General features: G+C 38.1%; 1 protein-coding gene across 1 annotated transcript in view; it reads right to left on the bottom strand.

The window, feature by feature from the left end:
• The window catches only part of col14a1b (collagen, type XIV, alpha 1b), a 223,001-nt gene that overhangs the window by 182,401 nt on the left and 13,894 nt on the right, over window positions 1-26,706 (bottom strand). The window contains 2 exon segments of the mRNA XM_030741811.1: window positions 10,608-10,691; window positions 14,315-14,458. Of these exon segments, the coding sequence (XP_030597671.1) occupies window positions 10,608-10,691; window positions 14,315-14,458 (228 nt within the window).

Raw genomic sequence — 26,706 nt, 5'->3', positions numbered from 1 at the left:
CCAGTTTGTATCACTTACTTAGTGCAAAAGGTCAGCATGTTACTTCAGGGGAGCTACTAGAAAAAGGCTGGAGCTCTGGAAGAGGTCCAGAGGAGAACAAGGAGACAGTGTTGAAGGGGAGATTAGTGAAATTTAGGTAATAAATTAGACTTTTTTTAGCAGCACTAGCTGAATCTTTTGAATGTACCTCATAAATGCATCCATCAATAATATTTTAAATTACAAACAACGCTTTCCTTTTAACACATTCATCCATAGATCACTTTGTTTACTGTACTTCCACATCTGTGGCTAATTTAGAATCACCAATTAACATAAGATGGACAAGGAGAACATGCACAATCCACATAGAAATGTCACAGATGCCCAAGAGGTTTGAACCTGGAACCATCTTATTGTGAGGCGTGTTAGCCACAGCACCACCATGCTATCTAGTGAATACTGTTAGCTTTAGATGCACTGAAATATCCTTCTTAAAACTAGAGTTCTACATAACATTAATACAAACCTGACAAATGACAGAATGTAGACTGATGGATTACCCAGCTGCAGAACATTTCAAGTCCCTGCAAGTTCATTTTGATTTTTGGTGTAGTGAAATGAACTGAACTAAACTGAACTAATGGCTGCGTGCATGAAAGAAAATCAAGTTCAAAGGTGCTATTTTGCTTATACAACGGCAAACAGTATTGTGGATGTGATTTATGGTTTACTGAGCGAGTATTTGTTCTTCTGTTCAACTTCTATCCTAGTGAAGAGATTTCATAAACTGTATGTAGGCTAAGGAACGTAAGAACACACACACACACACACACACACACACAATTACCTCCCTGTCACTATTTTGTGGACAGGTGAGTAGACTAAAGCAACAAGAAAGTGATGTAACTCAGACTGACAGTCTTGAGACAAATCCAGGCAGTGTTTGTTCATTCAGCTGTATCACTGAACCATAGCTTTGAATAATTTAGATTCCAGCTGAGTAAGATAGTGTATCAGGATATGAGGGTGATATAATAAAGACAAAGTACAAAATACTTCCATGCATCTGCAAGCCTGCTGCCATTGGACAGCTGCTTCAAGGACCAAAAAAGGTCAATGGACAGGCACATTTAAAAGCCCTATTTAAAGCAGTTTTGTTTCATTTTGAAGAATTCATAGTGTGAATGAAATGAAATTTACTAAAATAAAAACACAAATGCTCTTTACCATCCCAGAATGATGTGTCAGTCAAGATTTAGAAAAAACTGACAGCAGCCAATGTATGGGCCTTCAGACAATAAATTCTGCCCTGGCAACTGGCATGAGTCATATTGTTTATCCATTCTTCAATAAAAATTATCTGGGCATGTGTCAAGTCTGTACCTGTGTTTGTGAAGCCTCCACTACTTGTTCTGTGGGAGAATAAAAAAGGCCTTGGCAACTTGGATAGTAAAAAGAGAGCTCAGACATGCCTCAGAATAGAATGTTATTATCTGCATGTGACATCTGTTCATTTTTCACGTTTTCAGGTGAAGTGGGGTTCAATAAAAAAAAAAAAAAAAAAGAAGGAAAAAACTTGCTGTTCTGTGTCCTACTGGCAGCTGCTGAAGTGGCAGCACTAATGATGGTAACTGTCAAATGTCACATTTTGGTTGGACCAAAATTCTCAGCTTTAGTCATGGTAGCAAAGCATTTCAAAAGTGTACTGTATTCTTAGATTGGTGATAAAATGTCAAAGCACGGCAGGCTCCAAAGCTGTTTGCAGACATTTGTGCTTGTGTGCTGGAGTTGAACGTCTTTGCCAAAGATTCTTTAAAATGTATGCAGAGCAACAAAGGGAATTAAAAGTACACATATTTCTATGTTCCTGTGGATTTTCAGGATGGTGTTTGGACACTAAAGGTTAACTGTCTGTGTGTTTTCACTGTCACACTGTCTGATGTAACTAACCTCCTGTAGCAGACGAGCCTCAACGTAAAAACTTGTTGCAGGTGAGTTAAAGTTGAGGCGTGCCATAACGATTTTCAAGAGTGAGCCATCCATTACAGATGTTAAGACACACCCTTAATTATCAACAGGAATTTCAGAAAAAAGTGCCTAAGCATCACATCACTGTTTGGTGGACTTTACAAAAGGGTGACAAAGAAAATCAAGCATACATGGCCAAAGAAAGCAAACAATCAAACTGTAACGACAAAATAACACCTCTAAAGTAATAAGTTAACCTTAAAAATATGCATTTCCTTGAGTTGTTGCATTTGCATAATATTCTAAATAAAAATTGATATTTGCTTGCAGATAGTATTTTTTTTCTTCAAAGGCATCAGAAATTATAGTATTTGACTGTATTCCCAAAGAATTACACATACTGACCTTCCTTGTTTTGTTTTGTTTTTTTAAACAGCCTTTAAAGTGAAGAAAAGACAGAAAATAAAAGTAAGTGATGCCACAAAGTAAACTATTACAGAATCTGAAGCAGAGCTGAGTTCATTAAAGCATCTGGATTATTATAAGAGGCAGAGCTTTACAAAAATACAGCGACAGCACAGTATCACATTTTTGGCTTTTTATTTTCCTCTTTAAATTCACTCTGACTAAAACAAGTGGACATAGCCATCACACAGTGACACCATTTGGAGATGTGTCTTCAAACTCAGACGGAGGCTATGTGTAATTTATACACAGCAACAGTGACTTCATTAATTATTTAAAGCGTCTGATGTGGCACTCATATCTTAAGTAATGTTATTAACCTAAATGCTTCTCTACAAGGTGGATGGCTGCACTGATGCTGATTCACAATTACTACAGTCAAATAACTGGGAACAATTCAACTCCGTTTTATTTATATTGTGCAACAACAGCAGAACAGGCGGCTGTTCTCAAGCAAGGAATACTAGTATATCATCCCAAAGTTCAGCAGTTAAAACAGACTATTATAAAATGTTTTAAATGTGGTATAATTTTCAGTAGTGGAATGCTACAAGCATGATTTTTAATCACTTTTTAATTTATAATAATTTTTGTTGTACTCGGCTTATAAGTCAGTGTAAACCAATGAATAAATAAAGACAAAAGCTAAAATTGCCTTAAATATAATAATAATAATAATAATAATATTATTTTATTTTTTCTATTATTATTATTATTATTATTATTATTATATATTTCCTCAGTGGACAAGCTTCTTCCTTTTGCAACAGGATCACTTTTCATTAAAGGTTTAATATTGTATGTTAAACTAGACTGAAAAACAATATGACAGCATTGCAGAGTAGAAGAGCAACATCACCAAAGCATCAGATTAGAAAAGTTATAGCACAGTCGTGTCAGATTACACTCCACATCCATCACATGATGGAGGACAGATGAGAGGAGAGTTAAATGCACAGAAATAGTTTTTCTGATGAGCTGAAAGTGCAGACACTACAGAAAAGCTGTGATATAAACTACATCCACCTCTGTTGCATCCCAGCAAGCCAAATGTCAGCAGGCCAAGTGTATGAAAACAGACTCTGTGTCAACATAGCTGTTTCTGATTTGAGAAAACCATCTGCTGTATTCTGCTCTAAGGCTTTATTAGCATGGGGCTTGAAGTTACTTACAGTAGAACCTCATGAAGATAAAAAAAAGCACTGTGCATTATTTCCTATAGACTTTTTGGAGACAAGCGACTGTAAATTAAAAAAAAAAAACCTCTTTCCGCTGTAAATGATTCTCAGTGTCTTTAAAAAGGTGCATAGCTGGAGGCTTTCTCTAAAGTCAGCATTTGGTTAACAGCTTTTTTTACTCACAACCATAAAAGAAAATTCAGGAGGGAGATACCACTTTTATACAAACCTGTGTTAGCTGCAAGATACACAGAGAAAGTATCAAAGAAAGAAATTTAGAGTCTTGTTTAAAAACCAAAAAACTAAAATTAAATATAATAAAGCAATAGTGTTGGGTTTCTATAGGTAATTGCACACATCCTATTACTATGACACAGAATGTCATTTAACTATTCATTTGATTTCCGCTGAGGTTTCGATTGCATATCATGCCTAGGGACTGTCAGAAATGTAGGTATTACTCAAGCATTTATTTAGTTTTTAATCATCATTATCTGAATAAGCTCGATGGACAACAGAGAAGCATGTAATGCTTCAGGAAATGTTTTCTTACACCACAGAGCCACTGTAATAATTGTAACTGCTGTGAAGTTAATTAAAAACACCACCTTCTGTCAATGAGCAAATGACAAACTCTTTAAGACAAACTTTGAAGCCTACCGAGGCTGAGTACGTAATACTGGAGATTTAAAATTTCCTTTAGGCATGGAGAGCCTGCCAGTCTTGAAAGTAAGACATGTTCTGTGACCACCCGGGGGACCTGTGCAGAGCCAAGCGTGAAGACAAGAAGACCTACAAAACAACACCAGCAGATGAACAAGCAGCCAAACCTTCAGACTGACAGCCTTGCAAGCAGGCAGCTGTTAAAGGTCTCATCAGCAGCAAGGCAGGAGCCCAAGAACAGGCCTGTGAGGCTATAGCTGAGGTATTCAGCAAGTGTGGGCAAGGAGGAGACCGTCAGCTGTGAGCATGAAAAAGCAACAAGAGAGAGAGGTGAAGCTGCAGGAAAAGAGAGGGAAAGGGGTGGAAGGAAACAAAAATGGTGCCGAGATGGGTGAAAAGAGAGCGTAAGAAGCAAGAAAAACACGGTAATAAAAGAGGACAGCAGGTTTAAATTTCATACACATTTCAGACATGTCTGAGAAATTGAATTAACCATATAGGTACACTGAGAAATATTTTATATTTTGAGTGAATATGATCTATCTGTGCGGTGTTGATTACAGCGGGCAAAAATGAAGAAACACAAAATAAATCCTACATATTTTGAGCTTCTGAATGTTGCTGAAATTGCTTCCAAATAAACCTATACTCCTATACAAGCAAAAGTGTGCATTGGTCTTGGTTTCATGTCATTCTTCATAAGTACAGTAAAGAGTAATGCTCACATTTCACATATAAAGAAAACAACAAGGTGGTTAAGGAGTACAGGGAGGGGACAACGAGAATGAAAAAATAAGCCAAAATGATGGCAAAGGACCAAAAACTGAACAGAGTAATGAGAAAAAGAGATGAGAGAGAAATAACTGCTCCACAAGAGATAGCACTCAGCACAGAAAAAGTGGAGCACTAATGAAAAGGAGAGGTGGAGGTGATGATTGCAGAGTTCTCAAGGATCTTGTCAGAGTTTGGAGGAAGGTGGTCAAGAAGTTGTTTGTGGTTTGGAGTTGTATAAAAGCGTAGTGTTTTTAATCAGTGCTTGGCTCTTCTCTACCCCAACACCCCTTTCTGTTGCGTTTAGCTCAAAGCCCATTAGATACACACTCAAACCTGAGAGACACAAACACATATGATTGATTCTGCAAAATAAATCCAAGTACAGAAGTTAAATGTAAACATGTTCTTATTCCCAGGCCATAAAATACTGGCGTTTTGTCAAAGTCTTTGTATCTTACCAGGGGCCATAATGGCTCGGGCTTTTCAAAATAGTGAAATTCCAAACACTTCCATCTTATCAGATAGGGTGGCTGTAGCTCAGGAGTTAGAGGAGGGCACCTACTAATCAGAAGGTTGGTGGTTCGATCCCTGGCTGCATCACTCTGCGTGCCAAAGTATTCTTGGGCAAGATACTGAACCCCAATTTGCTCCAAAGAAGTGCTTGAGTAAATGACACATGTTGTACAAAGTACTATATAAGAATGAGTCCATTTATCACACACTGCAGGTTTTGTAAAGGCTCCCCTTAGTGTCACATTTAACTGCATTGGGTAAGCATGATTTTTCATTAATGCTGAAAGCTGTACATTTTAACCCATACAGCACCTTTTCCTAAACTTAAACCAAGTACTATTTAATACCTAAAACTAATCATTGTTTTGAGTGAAAGCAAAACTACAAAGCAAGTGAAAACTACTTCAGACAAAATGCAAAACACAAAGCTCCCTGCTGTCTCCAGACTGTTGCCCATCCAACACCAAAACTTGCCCCTCTTTAAAAAAGAACTCTCAGCATCAAATATCGCTGTGGCAGGTACAACAAGAGGCAAAGGGTAAAGGCCACCTTGTGCATTATTCAAATACATACAAAAAGAGGATAATTCATGTCCATGTAAGCAAACAAGCATTGCATTTTGTCACTACTCCACAAAATGCCATAAGACCAGGCTAATTATGAATTTTTACTTTGGTGTGCAAGACATGTTAAGCAGTTTAGATATATAAATTCTTGCTTGTAATACAATACCATCAGAGAGGCATCTGACTGGTACTAATTTATTCTGCAGCAGGAAAGCAAACTTGCAGTGACAAAAAGAATAAGAAGCAACAGATGGTCAGGCCCCCACAGAGCCCTGATCGCAACATCAAGAAGTCTAGAACTACACAAGATACAGAAGACACTGAGAGACTAAATCCATAGAAGCACTGAAGTACTGAATCCAAGATGATCAACAACGTATCTGCCAAGCACCTTGAAAAATAAAATAGTGCACATTGAATGAAATTAATTCACTGCATTATTTCTGAAAGCATCCTCACTCTCCCATTAGTGCTGCATTCTTCTCTGTGTACTGAAGCCCTTTAACTTCAAATAATGAATAAAATACTTTATTCACTGTTGACAAAAGAAGACTTCAACTTCCATCTGAAACCGCCCCCCACCCCCCCCACCCCCCATCCGTTCACGTGCATATATGCAAAGTCAGAGGACGAGCAGCAGCAAGGCACCCAAAAAGAACCAAGCATCATTATGTCTGTTGTCACTGATAACACTGTTTAAGTCAGGAATTGCATGAAAATGAGGAGCTGGCATGGAGGTGGGTTGCCAATGGGCTTGCAGTATGTAGCGATTGTAAGGAGAGTAAAGCAACTAACATAGTGAGATTTGCCAGGTAGATGTAGAGCTGATGGCTCAGCTGACTCTGTCTGGCATTGAGAAATGCTGATCTGTCTGAATTATAGCCGGCTATGATAGTATAACAAATGCTATTCTCAAATTCACAGAAAATCGAAACCATTTGAACATGTAGGTCAAAACCATTTAATTTACATATGTGGTTATCACAGAATGCAATATATGTTGCTGATAAGATGGTATGATTCTGCCCACCTCATGATACAGCTAGATAAAAAGTAGACTAGATAAGATCAGCACTGAGGGCACTTCACCATGACGACACACAAATGTCAGTTATATTAGGAGTATTAGCAGCATCTAATGGCTATAAAAGACGCCTCACAGTCCACACATATGCACACATAAAACATATATGAAATGTACACACCAACACAGATTTAGAAAAAACAGAGCTCATATTCAGTAAAGTCACTGCTCCCAGCCACCTTTAAACTGCACAATACTCTTGGCTCTGTCTAATGTCATAGGGAGCAGCCATCCCCCATTCTTTCACATCAGTTACTGTGCATAGCCCACAGTATGAGAAGAGCAGGCTCACTTAAAAAATTAAAATAAACACATAAATAAATAAAAATAAGGGACAGTTAGGTTTAAGGGGAAGGTGTCATTATAAAATGATTTTTTTGTGAAATAAGATGAAATGGGAAGCCCTGTATAAGGCAAATCAGTTTTGTGTTGAACTGTGAATGATGCAGAGCTATGCAAGCAGAGTCCAAGACTCAAACTATAAAACTGAAATTGGCATATCAGGTCTGCTTTTCCTCTTTTTGTCAACAAAATCCAATAAACAAACCATAACAGGACTGGCTATATTTACTCAAGACCCAGTAAAACTCAAGACACAGAATCCTACAAACTGTTCTAGTTGACACAGGGACTTGAGGTGACCAGGCCTGGTGGAGCTCTGCTGCAGTGGAAAAGAAGCTGGCTTTGGATTTTCTAACCAACAAACGTTCCTCCTGAGCAGTTGTCTTGCGGGGTCTGCCAGGCCTAGGCTTGTCAAAAACATCTCCAGTCTCTTCAAATCTTTTTTTAATTCTTTGTACTTGACGCTGAGACACATTAAAGGTGCCAGCCACCTCTGCAGTGGATCTGGTCTTCAGCCTCTGATAATCAAGGCTTTGGTCGCAGGGTGGATTTTCGGCATGTTGTCAGAAGTCAAGTTGCAGTTCAAGTGAAGGTCTGGGGAGCTGGGGTTCTTCTTATACACACCCACTAATTAACTGATCAATTAGTGAGCACAGGTGAGGCTGGAAACTAGGATTGGGTGCATTATATGACAAGGCGACAAAACTTTTGTCTTGCCAAAATCTGACCTTTCTGTGTTCATTAAATGATCAATATTTCTGCAGTGAAGCAAATTTATTTTCGTAAATTAAACCTCATTTGGGAGGGTTTCAGCTTTCATATGAGTCATTTCTAAAACCAGTGGATGAATTTAAAGTCAGATTATAAGCTTTTGTTTCCACAACATGGAGAAGCAACAGAACTTCTGTCAGGGACTGTATGTGGTACTAACCCCAGGTGTATGACTTTTTCATTTTTATTTTTTTTTTTGTAGTTAATGCCACCCAATAATTCTACAGGATCATTCTTTTAAATCACATCTTAAATCCTTTCATTTGTTGCTGCATCAATTTAACTTCTCCATTAAGTTTAATCTATTCTCAAGATGTAATCTCACATTCAAACAACACTAGCTACAGTTCAAGATGCCTTGTGAGAAAGCCTATAACAGCAATAAACCTTAGGCAAAATTAAAATGACCTCAGAATGAGAGTTGCATTAACATTGGCTTTAAAATTTAAGGCTAAAGTAGAAAAAAAATTCCACCATGCTTGCAAAGTTTCTGCTATCTGGAAGAAAAAAAAGAAAAAACACTTCACCTAACCTTTCCTGCCACAGTCTGACAGAGCCGAGGGAAGAAAAAAAAAATCTACCAAAGAATCATGGAAAGGGACGAGGTGATGAAGTGACTACTTGTTGAAAAGTATTCTTCTTTCTTTCCTTCTTATTGTGTACACAGTAATGTTTTAAACTCCAACCAAACATGACAAAGATTAAATACATAAGTGCAATTTTTTTGTGCAGAAAAAGAAATAACATAGAAGTATTTTTCTCCATTGTTACAACTTTGAAAGCAAAAGCTGTAATTTGGGTTTTAAATTGGTGTCTAACTGGCTGCCAGAAGTCCCATCTGCACCATCATTAAAACCTTTCCTTCACTTCAAGTCTTCAAAACACAAAACCATTCACACAGAAGTTCATATCACATTTTCAAAGGCTGCAAAGGAACATGGCAAAATATCAGGTTTCACAGCAAGGGAAAGATCCTGCAGGATTCAAACAAAAATGCCCACTGAATTCAAATGAAAATGATTTTATTGCTTCTATTTTATTTTACAAAAAGTGTGAGTGTACACATATCCAGACCTTTTTTTAGTGTGTTGGATCTCAATAACTATGTAGAGGGAAAAAAAGGTAAAAGTCTGTACACTGTTAGTGTCTAACAAAAGAAATTAATTATTCTTACAAAGCAAGTGTCTTGATCCTTATTAACATGGATCAAAGCTTTCGGTCACACTGGCTACTACTAGTGTGCAGACTTTTTCCATTTTAGCAATCCTATTATATTTTGTCCACTTCCTTGTTCTAAAGAACAGTCACAGTTTATCAATCACTGGAAAAAAAATCAAGAAAAATATTCATTATTTCATCCCAATACAACATCACCACAAGGAGTATCTTCAAAATGAGAAAAGAGTTGAATTAAGTTTAACACAATGTAGTAATCCTAAGATATTTTGTTGAGTTATAAATTTGAATCACAGGTCTAACAAAACTGATTGTGCAGTTTTCCTTTGTTTTGTAGGATAAACAAGTTTAAAGATGGTTGCTTTATAAACTGGTTGTGCGTCTGATTGTTTGACTCAGCATGTACCACTTACCATCACCAAAAATTGGCTTCTTTACCGCACTCATCTCTCCATTCATTTCCTGTTTGTTCCAGGCTCTCGCTTAAATTCCCATGTTTGTGCCATTTCATTTCCCTTCCCTCCATTTTCTCGAGTATTAGTCTTGCTGACAATCACTGTGCAATTGCAAGGATATTGCATTCACAGAACAGTAATCTTGAGTCTTCAAAAAGGATGGCCAGATCAGGAGAAACTGTCTGAGATTTAAATGGTGAATCAGGCTCACAAAGATTGTGGCAAAAAGACGGCTTCTTCAGCTTCACACTCACCTGCTTTTGTGTCACTGTTGTTCTTTGTTCTCAGTTAAAATCTCCAGATACTAAAACTGAAAGCTTCCTGTGTGCAATCCATTCAAAATTCTCAGAAGAAGAGCAGGTGCCTTCACTCTGAACTGTTAAGGCAAAAGTCCAGGATGCCATCTTCTACTATTTGTAAAAATCTCGATCCTGAATGCATTACAGGACACATTTAAAACATATATAAACTTTTATCTTTCAAACTTGTCCTTCAGCAACAGCAGCTTGTCTTCCTGAGGTGGCATTTCAAAGTGAATCATCTTCTGCATAATATTTGGTCTTGAATCCAGACACCCCAAGACTTTCAAAAGATGGATGTATCAATTTTTTTTCATTTCAGTGTGTCTGTTCACCTGGATCTCCACCTGTTTCTCTGCTGAGGATCTTACCTTCTGAGATCTCATTGTTCTTCTGTGTGACGCTACTGTTTTTTCTCCCTTGGGATGGAGCCATTTCGACAGCTGATTGCTGAGCTGGAAGAAATGATACATAATGCAAAAACCTACATTAATGAACGGTAGGAGATGGGTGAAGCGTGAAGTGAAGTGTGAAGTGTGTATAGACATGAAAATTTTACAACCCAAGGTCAGACTGGAATGCTCAAAGAAACTGTGAAAAACCTAAGAGCTCTATCTCAGACTCCACAGTTCTCGGGTAGTATGATAAATGTTCATGAGATTACAATTATAAAAAGACTGAACAAGTATGGCTTGTGTGGAAGGAGTGCCAGGAGAAAGCCTCTTCCAACAGCATGGGGGTGGAAGGGTGATGATTTGTGTTGGTTTTGCAGCCACAGGACCTGGGCAGCCTGCAGTCACCGAGTCAACCATGAACTCCTCTGTATATCAAAGTATTCTAGAGTCAAATGTGAGGCCATCTGTTCCACAGCCAGAGGTTGCAAAAGTACAATCTGTACTTAAATAGAAGTACAGACACATGTGTTGAAAAATACTCTGGTAGAAGCTGAAGTACAGATTCAACTTCTTTACTCAAGTAAAAGTGAAAAAGTACATGCTCTGAAATGTACTCAAAGTAAGAAAGTAAAAGTACCTATTTGGAGTATATATCTTCCAGCTATTTATCTGCAAAGCTAACTGAACATCATGCTATAATAGTAATAATAATAATAATAATACAATATTATTATGAGAATACAAACTTTATCTCAGTCTAAATTCTAATAAATGTCCTCAGCTTGAACACTGTTATGTAGAACATGAGCAGAGAAAAAGAAAGAGAGCTCACAATAATTTGAGCTCCCGGGGATTTTCTGTGTGTGCGGGCTATGATCAGCTGCTGTTGTTCTGAGGTTTACTGCCCTCTGTGGATTTACACAGCTGAATTCAACAAGACGTAACCTAATATTTCACGAGCTATTTTAGCTGATTTCCATACCCTACACTGACAGCATTCTGTTAATACCGTCTGTATACTAGACAGTATACAGTTGGTATAAAGGTGGAATTCAGTGAATAAATCTTAGCATCATAAGCGTAAATGCAAATTCATTTCAGGTACACTTGATGTAACCTACCACTCACCATGAACACCACAGCCGCTGTTCACCAGTCCAACACAGAGCTTCACTGTAAATTCACTACAGTACAGCAAGCTGACCTGTTTATCCTACACTAAACTGCAGCATTTTCATGCAACTTTTGAATAACAAATAAGTTAGTGTGCCTCAGTCTGTTCTGCAGGACATTTCATCACACTATGAAAAAACATGACTTCACATCATATACAGATCCAATATCTGATTTAAAAATGTAAGCTTTAAATTTCCAGTGTTGAGTTCTCTGCAGCGTATGTGTGTCTATGACCGTAACAGCTTTGCAGGAAATTCCATTTTCACAAGTCAAAATAAAGGTACTCACTAAAATAAAACTCCATAATCTCATGGGAGCATTGGTGACAGAACCATTTATACATTTATCCAACATGGTTGATGAAAACACAACTTAACATCCAGTTAATGTCTCTTCTTCCTCTCCTGTCCTCTTTCTTACATCTCTGAATTTCTCGCTCATTCTTTTCTCTCCCTGGAAATACAGCAGCTGGACCTTTAGCTTGCAGACACACTATGACAAACTGCAGACAGTTTGTTTAATGATGTTTGTTGAGCATTTAGAAAAGCTGCATCTGAAATTGCCTGCAACAACACTTTAATCCCTTTATTTTCGCTCCTCTTCTGTAGCGCTAACTAGATGCTGAAGTACCGTGAACACAACTTACAGACCAAAAACCTTGTTCCAGATTGTTCTGACCCACTGTAACCCCTGAGTGCAGTGCTATAAATGATGCATAAATTATAAGATTTTTCCTCTTTCGTCTCTTTGCAATAAGCCCCGGGGATGGATACGTGAATACGACTGGCTTTTGTGTGTTATTGTTCCCTCCATTTGGGCTCACATTAGTTTGATGTTTGAATGCGCAGTGATGGGAAATAAAAACTTTCCTAAAATGTGCTAAACCTAAAGTATCAAGCCTGTTTTGAAAATATAAGGCATAGAAAGTACAGATATTTATGTAAAAATGTAGGGACAAAAAGTAAAAGTTGTCAGAAAAATAAATATTCAAATAAAGTACAGATATCTGAAAATTCTACTTGTATACAGTAACAAAGTATTTGTACTTTGTTACATCCCACCTCTGCCTGCAGCTAAGGCCATAACTGGTTCATACAACAAGACGATGGTCCCAAGCACAGAAGCAAATCTATAACAAAATTACTGAAAATAAAATAATGAAGGTGTTGCAACTTCCCAGTCAAAGTCCAGACTGAAGTGCTGTGGTGGGACCTTCAGAGAGCTGTGCCTAAATGAAGGTTCACTAACACAACGCTTTTAAGATGAGAGGACCAGAATTCCTCCACAATGATGTGATGAATACTGATAAAGACTCATAAAATAATTCAGAAAACAATTACTTCAAGTTGTTGTTGCTACAGGTATTTCCACAAGCTACTGAATCACGGAGTATAGTATTTTCACAGGACTGCATAGACTCCTGTGAAACCTTTGTTTTTCACATTATTGTATGTCTGTGGTGGAGCCAGACAATTTTTTTTTATTCAACATTTTCAGTCCAGATACAGATACCTTGGCTTTGGGAATCCACTAATATGAGTACTGGTCCAATATGAGTGTTAAATTAATAAGCTGTTATCCTCACTCGGAAGAAGAGGGTGGGAATCTTTTGGGTTTTTGTTTTTTTGTTTTTGGTTGCCCTACTTTATAAAGTAACATGTGACAAATAATACACAGGACTTAGTGCATGCCTATTAAAAAGTTGGTTGTTTACATTTAGATTTGGATTTTTGTGCTTCTGCAGAGCGTCAAAACAAAACATTAGAGCTGCAAATGCAAGACATCAGGACACACTTATACAATGCCATTCCTTCAGCTTTAAAGAGCAGAGTGATATTCTAAATGCTGAGTCAAAAGGCTTTTGTAGCTTGACATGAATAATAGAAACACAGAACCTGTGGGTATGTACATTTGGCATCATGTTTAAAAGCTTTGTTTTCCTAAAGCACAGCATGACAAGTAAATACCAGCAGGTTGCTGAATGCCAATGACTCAAACTAAGTAAACACTCAGCTTAGTTCTGTATTCAAAACCACAACACTGCCATGAGGCAACTATTGCTTTTCCTATTTGCGTTCTTTTTGCTGCTTTGCCCAGCTTTCTCTCATTCCTCCAACAATGCAGATTAAACAGAAGGTAGGCAGAACATAGGAGGTCAGACGTGAGGCACAAATTTTTGATTTTGTTCAAAATACAATATTACACAGTGTGCTGCTGTGCTGCTCCGAAGCACACTCTTGTGGCCACACCCCAATCAGTGATGTCACAGCAGGTATTCTGCCAGTCACAGCTGATAGGATACACCTGCTGTGACATCACTGATTGGAGCCAAAAATGCAATTTGGTGTCACACAGTAATCAACTCTGAGGCAATTTTCTGTGTGATTCAATGTGACTGCACATTTTAGCTCTTTTTAGTTCACAATTATGATTATATTAGACTGTCCAATCAGAAACCAGTGGAAGGATTCCTGAAGTAATACTCATCAATGGAGCATGTCTCTTACCTTCATGTGTGCCCTGAAGAGGTTTGCTCTCCTGCCCCTCGTTGACTGCAATGATCTTAAAGTTGTAACCTTTAGAAGGCTCAAAGTCCTCAATGACCAGTTTTGCTTCCTGTTTTGATACCTGAACCACCTTCTGCTCTCCACCTGTTACAGAGCAAGAAAAGCACAAGCACTTAAGACTGATGATTACAAGGAAGCAACGTAAACCCCCTTCTGCAGCCTCACTGAGTGTGTGGCTGGTGCTTTGTTTTCTCTAATTTCCTGTGATGTATTTTACCCTCCCCACATGTATTCCAGTCAATCAACTGACTCGATATATAATAACACTGATGTAGTCTCTGGATCTGACAAGTGAAGCCAATGCCTCAGGTTAAATACCTTAAAACTCCATTCTTTATAATGGCCACAAAGGGGCAGTTCCTCCGTTTGCAACACAATATAGAGGTTGATGAGAAAATGACTCAAAGGTTCACTTAATTTAATACATCGGTAAACATTTTACTCATGCATTAATGAGCTCAGTTGCAAGTTGCAAGTCTTATTTCATACATGACCTTCATTTTTTAAAACTTGTGGTCCCATAGAGAGTAGCATAGATGATAAAGCAGGGTATAAGGCCATCATTTTGATGGAGAATCCATTACTGCCATTACATTTAAGCAAAAGGTATGCAGAGGTTTATAAATTGAGCAGTAAAACAGTAGTCAGTAGTGATAGCATCCAAAAACACCATGAGGGCAGGATGCCTGTCCAGTTATCAGTCACTAAGGGTACAATCTCATTAAGCAGGGTTTAGCTCATTTCAAAACAGGACACAACCTGAATTTTAAGGTTGTGTTTAAATCAGCTGAAATCAAAGGTGAAGATGAAACATGCCTAAATCAATAAATCACCACACAAAGATAGACAGCAGCAGCCAGACTGCAGAGTTATCTGACTTTTTTTTTTTTTTTTACCTTTTTAGTGTCAAAATACAAACTTCCTTCTTATTTTAAATGAGAGTCTAGGTCACACAACAATAGGATATTATTAAAAATTCTAGGAGGATTTTATTGTTGTGTTCAGTGTCTTTATTAGGACTGCACAGAGTCTGCACATTACCAACTTGAAATTCTCAAAACAATTCATTCTCCAAAGAAAAAAAAGGTTCATTTTCTTTCATTCTCCTCCTATTGGAACTCTCTCCTGACAATTAAAATAGATGTGCCAGAATAGGTTACGTTTGCTTCCTTCGTAATGTGACAATCACTTTGCAGGGATTACACAGCTTCAGTAATCTCCCTGTAATTATGTCGTAAATTCAACACAGGGACTCACATCTCCTGTTTTAGGAGCACAAAGATCTGCGCGGTGCAAGCAAAGAGCTTCAGTCTCGAACATCAAAAATTTTTATCCCTGAAGGAGCAATTAAACTTTCAGAGCTTCCTTCCTTCAGCAGGTGTGTTCCAGATGTGCGTTATAAGGATGCAAATGTCATTCCAAGTGACATCTACACAGATAGCTGTTGACTATGCTGACAGAAAATTACTTTCTAACATCTGACATGCTCGTGGACATAGCTGGCTTGGTAACACAACACAAAGACCAACATGAATACAGAACCTGAGAGGATATGAATGACTGAATGATAAAAGAATGAAATGAGAAGGTAAGCTCAAAGGTAAATTTAATTTTGTTTAACATATGTAGTTTGTAGAAAGAACAGAAGAGAGTTAACAGAAGAAATAAATATGAATTTCTGCTCTGACACATTTCTGATTATGACTCCAAAATTATTTCCTGCTGTCCAGTTTTTGGCTACTTCCAAAGTGCACAAACCAGTGAGTGCACTAGGCACCCAACACCATCGCAGTGCTAGAATTTTTGTACTCCTTTTGGCCATGAAGAGAGTTTAACCTGTGACTCACACATAGGGCAGACAAATATCTGCAGCTACATGAATAATCCTCCTTTCAGCTGTACTGCAACTAACCAGGAAAAGAGCCTTCAGCAAACTCTTTGACAGTTCAGAACTCTGAACTGCATCTGTGGGGTCAAAGGCACTTTTTCTATTTTTGGTTCATTTGGACTCCTATGTTAATGCTTGTGTCCCTATAATGCAGAATTAAGTTACTGCTGGCATATTCTAAAAACATCAAGAATTCTATTAATTTGTAATTTTTTTTTCAAATGATAAATAATAAAGGAAGCTTTGCATTTACCCTCTGATGACAATCTTTATATTAATTGGACACAAGTGGATTTATGTTTTTATCCTTACCAGTGCTTTTAAACCAAGGTAGGTATATTACTTAGTGAAAATATAAAATAGATTTAATTTATTCATGTACACCCAATGAGAGTCTTGCTCTAGGGCACTTAAACGTGTTAAGACACTAATGTTCAAATGGCCAACAATGCTACCACACTAAGTATACCTTGATTTGTTTCATTTTGTGTGTGTTTTCCTTTCAGTGATAGCAGTTTTAAATCTTGGGTATTTAATATGTTTGAGCGAATTGGGCCTGTTGTTTGAGGATGCTGCACACAAGCGAACGACTTTTGATGAAGATGCTTGGTGTGATGGAGACTGCTGTTGACCCTGCAGAGAACTCTTTCAGGATCTCTCAAACCACCATACCCGATCATCATTATATGTGTTAAGCTTACACACCTGACACACACCGTGCTGCATTATCAAAATATGTTAAAACTATCTCATAAGGAAAAATGAATATTGAGAATCCACTGACATAAAAAAGACTGAAAAAAGGAAAGAGGCATAAACCAAGGATGTGAAAAAATCTAATAAACTGTAAATAAAAATCAAATAAAGAATATGTATTTAGCATCTGATCTTGCCAAATGTCCTTTGCTGCAGTAGCAGCAGAAAGTTTTGGCAGAAGTCAGCAGTTTGCAAATTGTCTGTGGAGTGTAGGTTTTTGCTTTCTGGCTTGAGAGAGAGTTTATCAGATATTTACTGAGCAGTCCAAGATCATCAGAGTAGCACATGCTAATTAGTTTAAGAATTTGTGATGTAAGAAAAGTGCTTATTCTTTCTTTGCCTTTTTTACGAGGCTTAATTAAAATTAGCCACTTTTCCTTCTGCTCAGCTCTTGTACTTTTCCTGCTGCTGCAGAAGAAATGGTCCTGTTGGGATTCATAAATCTGTAACTGTCAGTTACCAAATCTAATTTCTTCTGCAGCAGCTGCTGCAAACTGACTGACAGCAAAAACCAACATGCTGTGGCACTTTTTCAACAGCAACTGCTTCCTTGAACTTCTGACTGACAAAAACTGCATTTTCAACCTTGAAGACATTTTAATTAAATGAAATAAGAACTGTTTGTTTCACTTTCTGGAAGTAACACCTTAATGGATGTATCTATACAGCGTGTGTTTCTTATTTAAACTATGGCAGAAAATGTCTTGAGATCAACCAGGAAACGATAAACTTGGTGAAAACCATTCAGCGGAGCTCTACAAAAACATTCCTGCTGATTAAGAAAATGAATTGCTCCTCAGTCAATGCTTTTCCACCTTCATTACCCTCACAGTGATACCAGCAGCCAACAGTACAGTGTGAAGATGATCGTTCCCGTCATTTACTGTACTTCCTGCACTTAGCCCAGGAGGCACTCAGTCATCCCTGCACTTTCAGTTACATTTTAAAATAATTTTTTTCTCCTTTTATTCAAAACTAAGCACTTCTTGAGGCAACATGTTGCAAAGCAAGCCTGTGTGGGCACATGTCAGAAATAAGGGCATCATGCTCTGGTAAAATGTCAAACCTATTTGGAAGACTGTGAAAAAAGCTGTGAAGCTTGGTATCACACGTGAGGCTGCCATATTCATTACTGCTCAGCTGAAAAGCATTCTAGGTTTACAGTCCTATGTGTGAAAAATATAAAGGCCTCTCCACATTTAAAAGAGACTTCGTGTTATTGTACATAAGAGTGGAGAGGACGATCAGTTGTTGGCCATCACTGGTTGGCTGTTTTGGGATGATCATTTTGTCATTTAGTGTTCTGCCTCCTTGAACCAGCTTCTTTCAGGGGTCACCACCATCTCACCCTATCCCTAGCAACCTCCTCTGTCACACCAAAGCTCTTCATCTCCTCCTTCACTGCATAAATAAATCTCCTTTTGAAAAAATACCTCTTCTCCTCCTGCCTGGCAGCTCCGTCTTTGGAGCATCCTTTGTCCAGTATACTATCGCTCCTTTGCACATGTCCAAACCATCTCAGCTTTGCCTCTCTAACTTTGTCTCCAAACCGCTCAATCTGAGCTGTCCCTCTGATGTACTCATTTCTAATCCTGTCCATCCTGCTCACTCCTCATGAGAATCTTAACATCTTCAACTCTGCCACCTCCAGCTCAGGCTCCTTTTTTTGTCAGTGCCACCATTTCTAAGCCATGCATCAGAGCAGGTCTCACTACCATCTTGTAAACCTTCCCTTTCACTACTGCTCTCCTTCTGTCACAAATCACCCTGACACTCATCTCCACCCACTTCACCCTGCCTGCACTCTCTTCTTCACCTCTCTTGAGCACTGTCTGTTGATCTGAATGGCTGACCTCAGGTATTTATACTTAGCATCTCTACTCTGTGCATGTTCACCTTTCCACTCGTCTCCCTCTCATTCACTCTTGCTTCCACTGACTTTCATTCCTCTTCTCTCCAGAGCACACCTCCACCTCCTTACTGCTCTCTTCCATCTCTGTCTAGCCAATCAGTGCAAGTCCTTTGCTCCACCTTTACTGTCTAGCATGACATACAACACACTATCAGTCCTTTCCATTGCCACCTCTCTCTTTACTGCATGCTTCCAGTTCTGTCTACTATCTTCATCTCACTGATGATTGTACTTATTATTTTATATTTATTTATTTATTTTTGCCAGTCACAGGGCATATCATGGGGCTTATATGGTGTTATTTATTATTAATTTAAGACATCAAGGCAAAGTCTCTATTCCTGTGTACAACAAATTTCTGAGTTACCAAGCAATTCTAGAGCTCCCACTCTGGGACTGCTAGCCATTTAGCAGCCAACTGCCATTTTTTTTTTTCATCCACACCACCACACCACAGGTTATGCACCCTGATCATGTAACAGCATTCATTATTCCCCTGTCTGTTTGGTTCATTTAGAGTCTGCTAGGTGACTCCTTCATTTTGGACTTATGACTTGCCAATTTTCACAGCTTAAAACGTATTCCAATTAGGTGATTTTGGATTGTTTTTCAGAACAAAATGACGCCCAACACTTAAGCAAGCCTTGAGTTTAGGCACAAAATGAAAACAGAGCTGTTCTCTGAAAATACCAATAAAACAATATGGAAAAACACAAAATGAGCATGTTTTTTTCTTTCTTTGACAGGAGCTACAGATAGAGATTTTTCTGTTTTGTTTTTGGTTTTTTGGGGGGGTTGCTTTTTGTTTTATATCAAACATCCCTCTTTCCATTTGTTCTCTCTTCATACCTCTCCTGCTCTACCCTCCATCCTGCCTTCTAGTATCTTGCTCCATTTGTATTCCAGTGTCATTCCCTCCATCCATCCTATTCTACCTTGCAGTGTCAGGGGATAGCTGCCTGGGCTTACTGCACCTTATCTGACTTTTTCTCTATTACTATGATCAAATAGACAGTCAAGCCACACCTGAAGCTACAGGTTTACTCTGCTAGTGGCTGACAGCAACACAAGTAGTGGAGGTTGACTTAACCTTCAAAATCCAGACTACAGTGGACATGTGCATCTGGCAGTGAGATAAATGGAGAAAACAGGGTAAAGCACAGTGAAGCTTTTATCTATGGTAAAATGTTAAAGTTACTACTTGAAAAAGTCTCAAGGTGAAAAAATGGACAAAAATACAGTAAAGGTCACCTAAGTCGAAGTCACACAAATTGGATTTCAGCTCTAGTAAGATGCAGGTCCTGATTGTTGCTAAGATTAATTCCATTAAAAAAAAAATCTCCTAAGTCGGATCATCACACCCGCTTCCAATATGTACAATCTACGCAAACTCCATGCATCGGCTCATTCATCACAACTACACACACTAACGACGCCTGGAGATCGCTTGAGTGTCTAGACAGTTATGTGACATCTGGACTGGGCAAATCAGTTCATTTCAAAGGAGACAATCATGGCAAGCGCAGGAGGCAAGCGTAAGCTAAAAACTCGCAATCGAGTAGAAATACCAGATGATAAAATTTGCCTAAGTAAATCCAGGGATGAAGCATTAAGCCATTGCCGCAAAATTCAATATTAGACCCCAAACTGTCTGATATTTATTTTATTATTTTATAGAATAAGATTTTATCCGTCTTACACAAGATGGATGAAAATTCCATGGGCTAAATTCCATGGGCTATTTGAATCCAACTTAGGCGATGTTGATTCTAAATAACTGATTTTTGGGAAAACATGGAAACTCCACATAAAAATCCAGATGGTGGATTTGATTGCAGTGAGGCATACAGTGCCAAATCACACCACCAGTCACCTGAAGGCACTTCATATTGTAAGACCCTACAATAAGTCCTAAGAAAACTCAACAAGTATGTAAGCCAGCAGTCTGAGAGCGAAGTGTTCTATTGGGGTAGTATGGTACTATGAGGGCTTTAAGATAAGATGGGGCCTGATTATTCAAGACCTTCTATGTGAGAAGAAGCATTTAAAATTAAATTGAAGATCTAAAAGGGAGACAATGAAGAGAAGCCAATATGGGAGAAATCTGCTCTCTCTTTCTAGTCCCTGTCAGTACTCTAGCTGCAGCATTGTGGATCAGCTGAAGGCTTTTCAGGGAGCTTTAAGGACAGCCTGATAATAATGAATTACTATAGTCCAGCCTAGACGCAACAAATGCGTGAATTAGCTTTTCAGCATCACTCTGAGACAGAATGTTTCTAATTTTAGAAATATTGTGCAAATGTAAAGAAGCAGTCCTACATATTTGCATATTTGCATTGACAGACATATCCTGGACAAAAACGACTCCAAGATTTCTCACAGTGTCACTGGATTCCAATGCAATGCCATCCAGAGTAAGTATGTGGCTAGACACCATGCCTCTAAGACCTGCTGGGCTGAGTACAATAAACTCAGTTTTATCTGAATTTAGAAGCAGGAAAATAGAGGTTATCCAGGTGTTTATGTCTTTAAGACATTCCTGCAGTTTAACTAATTAATGTGCGTCATCTGGCTTCACGGATATATAAAGCTGAGTATCATCTGCATAACAATGAAAATTTATGCAATGCTTTCTAATAATACTGCTTAAGAGAAGCATGTATAATGTAAATAGAATTGGTCCTAGCACAGAACGCTGGGGAACTCCATAATTAACCTTAGTGTCTGAAGAAGACTCCCCATTTACATGAACAAATTGGAGTCTATTAAGTAAATATGATTCAAACCACTGTAGTGCAGTACCTTTAATACCTATGGCATGCTCTAATCTCTGTAATAAAATGTTATGGTCAACAGTATCAAAGCTGCACTGAGGTCCAACAGGACAAGAACAGAGATGAGTCCACTGTCAGAGGCTGTAAGAAGATCATTTGTAACCTTCACTAATGCTGTTTCTGTACTGTGATGAATTCTGAAACCTGACTGAAACTCTTCAAATAAACCGTTCCTCTGCAGATGATCAGTTAGCTGTTTTACAACTACTCTTTCAAGAATCTTTGAGAGAAAAGGAAGGTTGGAGATTGGCCTATAATTAGCAAAGACAGCTGGGTCAAGTGATGGCTTTTTAAGTAATGGTTTAATTACTGCCAACTTAAAATTCTGTGGTACATAGCCAACTAATAAAGACAGATTGATCATATTTAATATTGAAGCATTAATTAATGGAAGGACTTCTTTGAGCAGTCTAGTAGGAATAGGGTCTAACAGACACCTTGAATTCAAATGGGTAATAGAAGGTGTTTAGTTTGTGATATTACTCATTACTTGGACCTAAATTTATTGCTCTTATATTGAAGTTTTTGTCTCAGTGGCAAGTGGGTCAGATATTGGGATATGAGATTTTCTGGTTTTTAAGGGGGCTGCAGCACTCTTGACTTTGGAATCACTGCAGTAGACAGTTTGTTCTTTTGGGAAAAAAATAACTTTGTAGGATTTTACTACAGCTTTTGAGAGATAGCCCCAACCAAAACTTTCCATCATAATGGTAACCAGACTATGGGACAGATTGGCAGTTTAAAAAGCAGCATAACACCTGCAGCTGCACATTTCCCCCCCTGTAATAGAATACCTCTTTTTATACTGACATCTCCTTCAGAGGAAAAAAATAACCATTGAGAGGACAGATAAGAAATAATGAAAGTAAAGAAATTCTAAGAAAGAAAATTGTCTCTAAGCTCTGTACATCAATTAAATATTCCTCAAGCAGACTGATTTGGTAGCAGCTGATTCCAAACTGGCTGTAACAACCACCCACTTTCATCATAACAATGAAATAACAGAAGAGTTTGTTAATCTGTTCCAATTTTTACAGCAACTTTGCAATTCAACTGGGAATACTAAGAGTATCAAAACAACACTGTTGTTCTCCGTGTTCAGCACACACAAACACACTGTGTCTCTATATTAATTAGGGCTTTCTGTTCTCCATTTTTTAATCCATTTTTATCCTCCTCACCAAAGGAGACACACCTAAAATTAACCTGAATCAAAGGAAGTGTTGGCATTTATTTGGCAGCACTCTGAAGAAAACTGAGCAGTGTTAAATTAGACTGTACAAGCTTTGAATCAAAGTGATTTTTATATTGATAAAAATAAAACAACTTTTTTCATTCAGACAGATGAATGCCCACCGAGCAGTTTTATATTTAACACTTGTTGATAGAACAACCTGGAACAACTCTAAAAATAAGCCCTGCATTCATAGCATCTTTTATCCTACTGGGATCTAAACTTTTATGTCTTTTGAAGAATTTCCAACACTTGATAACTATAGTATGACTCAAATTCAAGGCTCATAGCTTTGCATCATTATATTGTCAGTTGTCTGCACTACACCCCTTGTGCATATAATCACAAAGTAACTTGGGAACTATTTACAACAACTATATATACCATCATCACTTTATAACTGAAATTATAGTCAATCTATGACAAAGAATTCATTCCATTAAAGTGTAACAGCAATAAAAACAGCATCCAAAGTAAGGAATTCAGATCAAAAGAACTGCAGAGCTATTCATTTTAAAACCAGTAGCTGCCTTAATGATGACAGTGTTTATGCAAGCCTATGAGTAAGTATAGTGCCAGTTAACAGTCAGCTACCAGTTAATTTTGGTGCACCTGGATAAAACGTATGCAGGCTTGCCCTTTAAATAAATCCTCTCCTCTACCATGACTGTAGTCTTAACTGAAAGTCAAAGAAGCACTGATTCAACCTCAGTCAAACTGAAATTTTGCCAACTCCATTTGTATATACTGACTATAATTCATTTATGTATATACTTTCAAACTATCTCTATTCTTACTTCCAAGTATATTCACATGTTGTACACCATGTACTCACCTGCAAAGTGTTTGGAGTTCAGCAGGGTACTATGGTGAACTTGGAAAGACAAGTAGGATTTCACCATGACTGTCACACTAACTGTCAGATTTAACAGTCTTTAACAAGAAGAAACCCCAAACAATGCCTCAGCACATATAATGTCAATGCCTGACAAGAAGCTGCAGCTATTAGATAGCTAGCAAGCATTATATTGATTGTGACAATTACGCAGTACTTCTACTGGTTGACCACTGTGACTTATCAACCTCCAAAACTAAAACTGAAACCAACATGGACATGCCACTTTAAGCTGGTTCCAAAACTGAGTCTATCCCCACAGATTCTCATGTTAACCTGTTAACTGGCTGCTCCAAAATCAACAAAAATACCTGAAAAAGCATACCCAAATTAAATCAGCTGCTGTTCCTGAACTCTTTGGAGTACATGCAAAAGGTTGGTCTCTCTGTGAAGAAGACAAGCTATATTTTTCATTTTTGCAGTCAAAAATGCTGTATAATGCCTATATTCTGAGCAGAAACCAGCATGTTTACAGTCTGATTCAAAAGACATTTTTTCATGCAGTCAATTATCCAACACGAGCAGCTATAGCCAAGAGCTATTTGCTAGGGTTCACCTAAGCTAATCAGAGTTACTCAACTCTTTGAGCTGTTCCTTGTACCATGACTTGCTGTGTTAATTGTACTAACAGACCGTGCAAGAAGTCTGTGCTTTTGGTGAGTGAAATTCTGGGAATTTCTTTGTAACTGAGTAGTAATTAGAGGTATCTACACCTATGGATGCATCTGCCGAGGTTTCATCTTAGCACTCTTCTTTCTCCACTAAATACTGTCACTTCTAGCTGCAAATAAATAAATAAATAAATCATCCCTCTTTCACCACATGGCCAAGATGGCCACTGTTGAGGTTGAGAGGTTTATAATGTTAAATTGTTGCTGTCAAGGAAAAGAAGTCCTCAGTCATGCGCACCCAGTTCCACATGAACTGGATACTGTGTGTTCAAAAAAGAAATCCCAGCTCATCAGTGACACTTCACATTTGACCTAAGCCTTACCGGTGTTCAGCGGGATGTGATTTTACAGACCATAAAAACCAAACTTGTTGAGGCCTTAATCGATAAATCAATAAAATGTCTGTTGCAATCAACCAAAGGCTTCCACAGTGGGAACATGAACAGCTTCAGTATCAGTGCGGTTATGTGTCTCTCTCTCTGCAGAGTGAATTATGAACTGGCATGCAAGTGAAAACTGCGTGAAAAGGTCGGTTTGTTTTCCCCGAGGGGAAGAAGTTCAGCTGCTGTGCTCCCTTGTGCATAACTGGAATTTTTTTTGTCCCACAAGCAAAAGACAAACACCACATTGTTAAAACATGATTTATGAAAAGACATTAACCATATTAATCTGCAGATGCATTAATCTGCATCTGTTTTTCATTTCAGAAGAAATCTTTTTTTTGTGTGTCATATGGGAACAAAATTGGTGATGCTTTTTACTGCAGCTACTGATGGGGACTGTTCTTTAGCGGCACACTTTCTTGCAGTAATCACTGCTGAGGCACCCTTGAGCAAAGTAGGAGACAACCAATCCATCACAGAGCTTGTACTGCTCAGCTTTCAGGTGTAAATGAGGGCCACTGTGTGAACACCAGGCAGGACTGTACAGAAAAGAGTATGAATTCCTTGTCAGATTTTCCTGGACAAATCAAGTCTAAACTAGAAGCTTTCTGCAGATAGCAAAGCTCAAGCAGCCCTGAACAAAAGTGAAGCTAGAAAATGCTCTGTTTGTTGTTTTGGTTTAGAATTTTCATTTTCTAATACTTTGTAGCTTTATTATTACAAATGAGTAACTGATGATGCACAAATATAGATGTAACTGTAGAAAAAAGAATCTATCATTTCAGTTTGGGTGTCTGATATCTTGCTCTCTCACAGCAGTAATCATCACACGTCAGTTCAGTTCATCCCTGCCAACTTAGCAACTTTTCTGTCAGAAAAAGTGTAGTGGAAAGTTTATGGGCTGCACTGCATCACAATGGAGATCAACAAAGGGAAAGCATTCTCTCAGCAAGTAGATCACAGATGAGAGCTGAGACACAAAAGTAAGACACATTCTGTTGCTTCATAAGTGAATACCACCAAAATCACAGCACAGCCATTATCTTAAAAGAACATTTATGGTGAACTTGTCTGACGAAATTATGGTAGTAAAATTAATTGAGTGTGATTTTATAAGCACCCTCTCAGTGGCCAAAGCTTCAAATCTTTGCTATAGATTGCTAGCCAAAACACTGCTTTTTGGCAGACCTAGCTGTTACACAGTGAGGGAAATAATTATTTGATACCCTGCTGAATTTGTACAGTTGCTCACTTACAAAAATGAATAGTCTCTGATTTTTATGGTAGTTTCAATTTAAATGGTGAAAGACAAAATGTCAAAAAAAGTTGATTTGCATGTCATTTAGTGAAATAAGTATTTGATCCCCTACAACCCAATCAGAATTCTAGCTCCCACAGACTGGTCTTGTGCCCATATGGCACACAGATTATAATCAATCACTCAATTAAAGATACTCCTGATCTCAACTTATGTGTATAAAGCACGCCTGTCCACAAAATCAATATCTTCCATTCCAACCTCTCCAACACCATGGGTAAGACCAAAGAGCTGTCAAAGGACATCAGGGATGAAACTGTAAACCTGCACAAGTCTGGAATAGGCTACAATACCATCAGCAAGAAGCCTGGTAAAAAGGTGACAACTGTTGGTGCAATTTTTCAGAAGTGGAAGAAATATAAAACAAGAGCACCGCTGAGTGGCTGCCAACACTCAGTTGTTTTAGATTCATAACAAAGGGAAGGGGGAGGACTGTGTCAA

The sequence above is a fragment of the Archocentrus centrarchus genome, chromosome 11 (genome assembly GCF_007364275.1).
Source record: "Archocentrus centrarchus isolate MPI-CPG fArcCen1 chromosome 11, fArcCen1, whole genome shotgun sequence".
NCBI lineage: Eukaryota > Metazoa > Chordata > Actinopteri > Cichliformes > Cichlidae > Archocentrus > Archocentrus centrarchus.
This window is presented reverse-complemented; position numbering and strand designations above follow the sequence as displayed.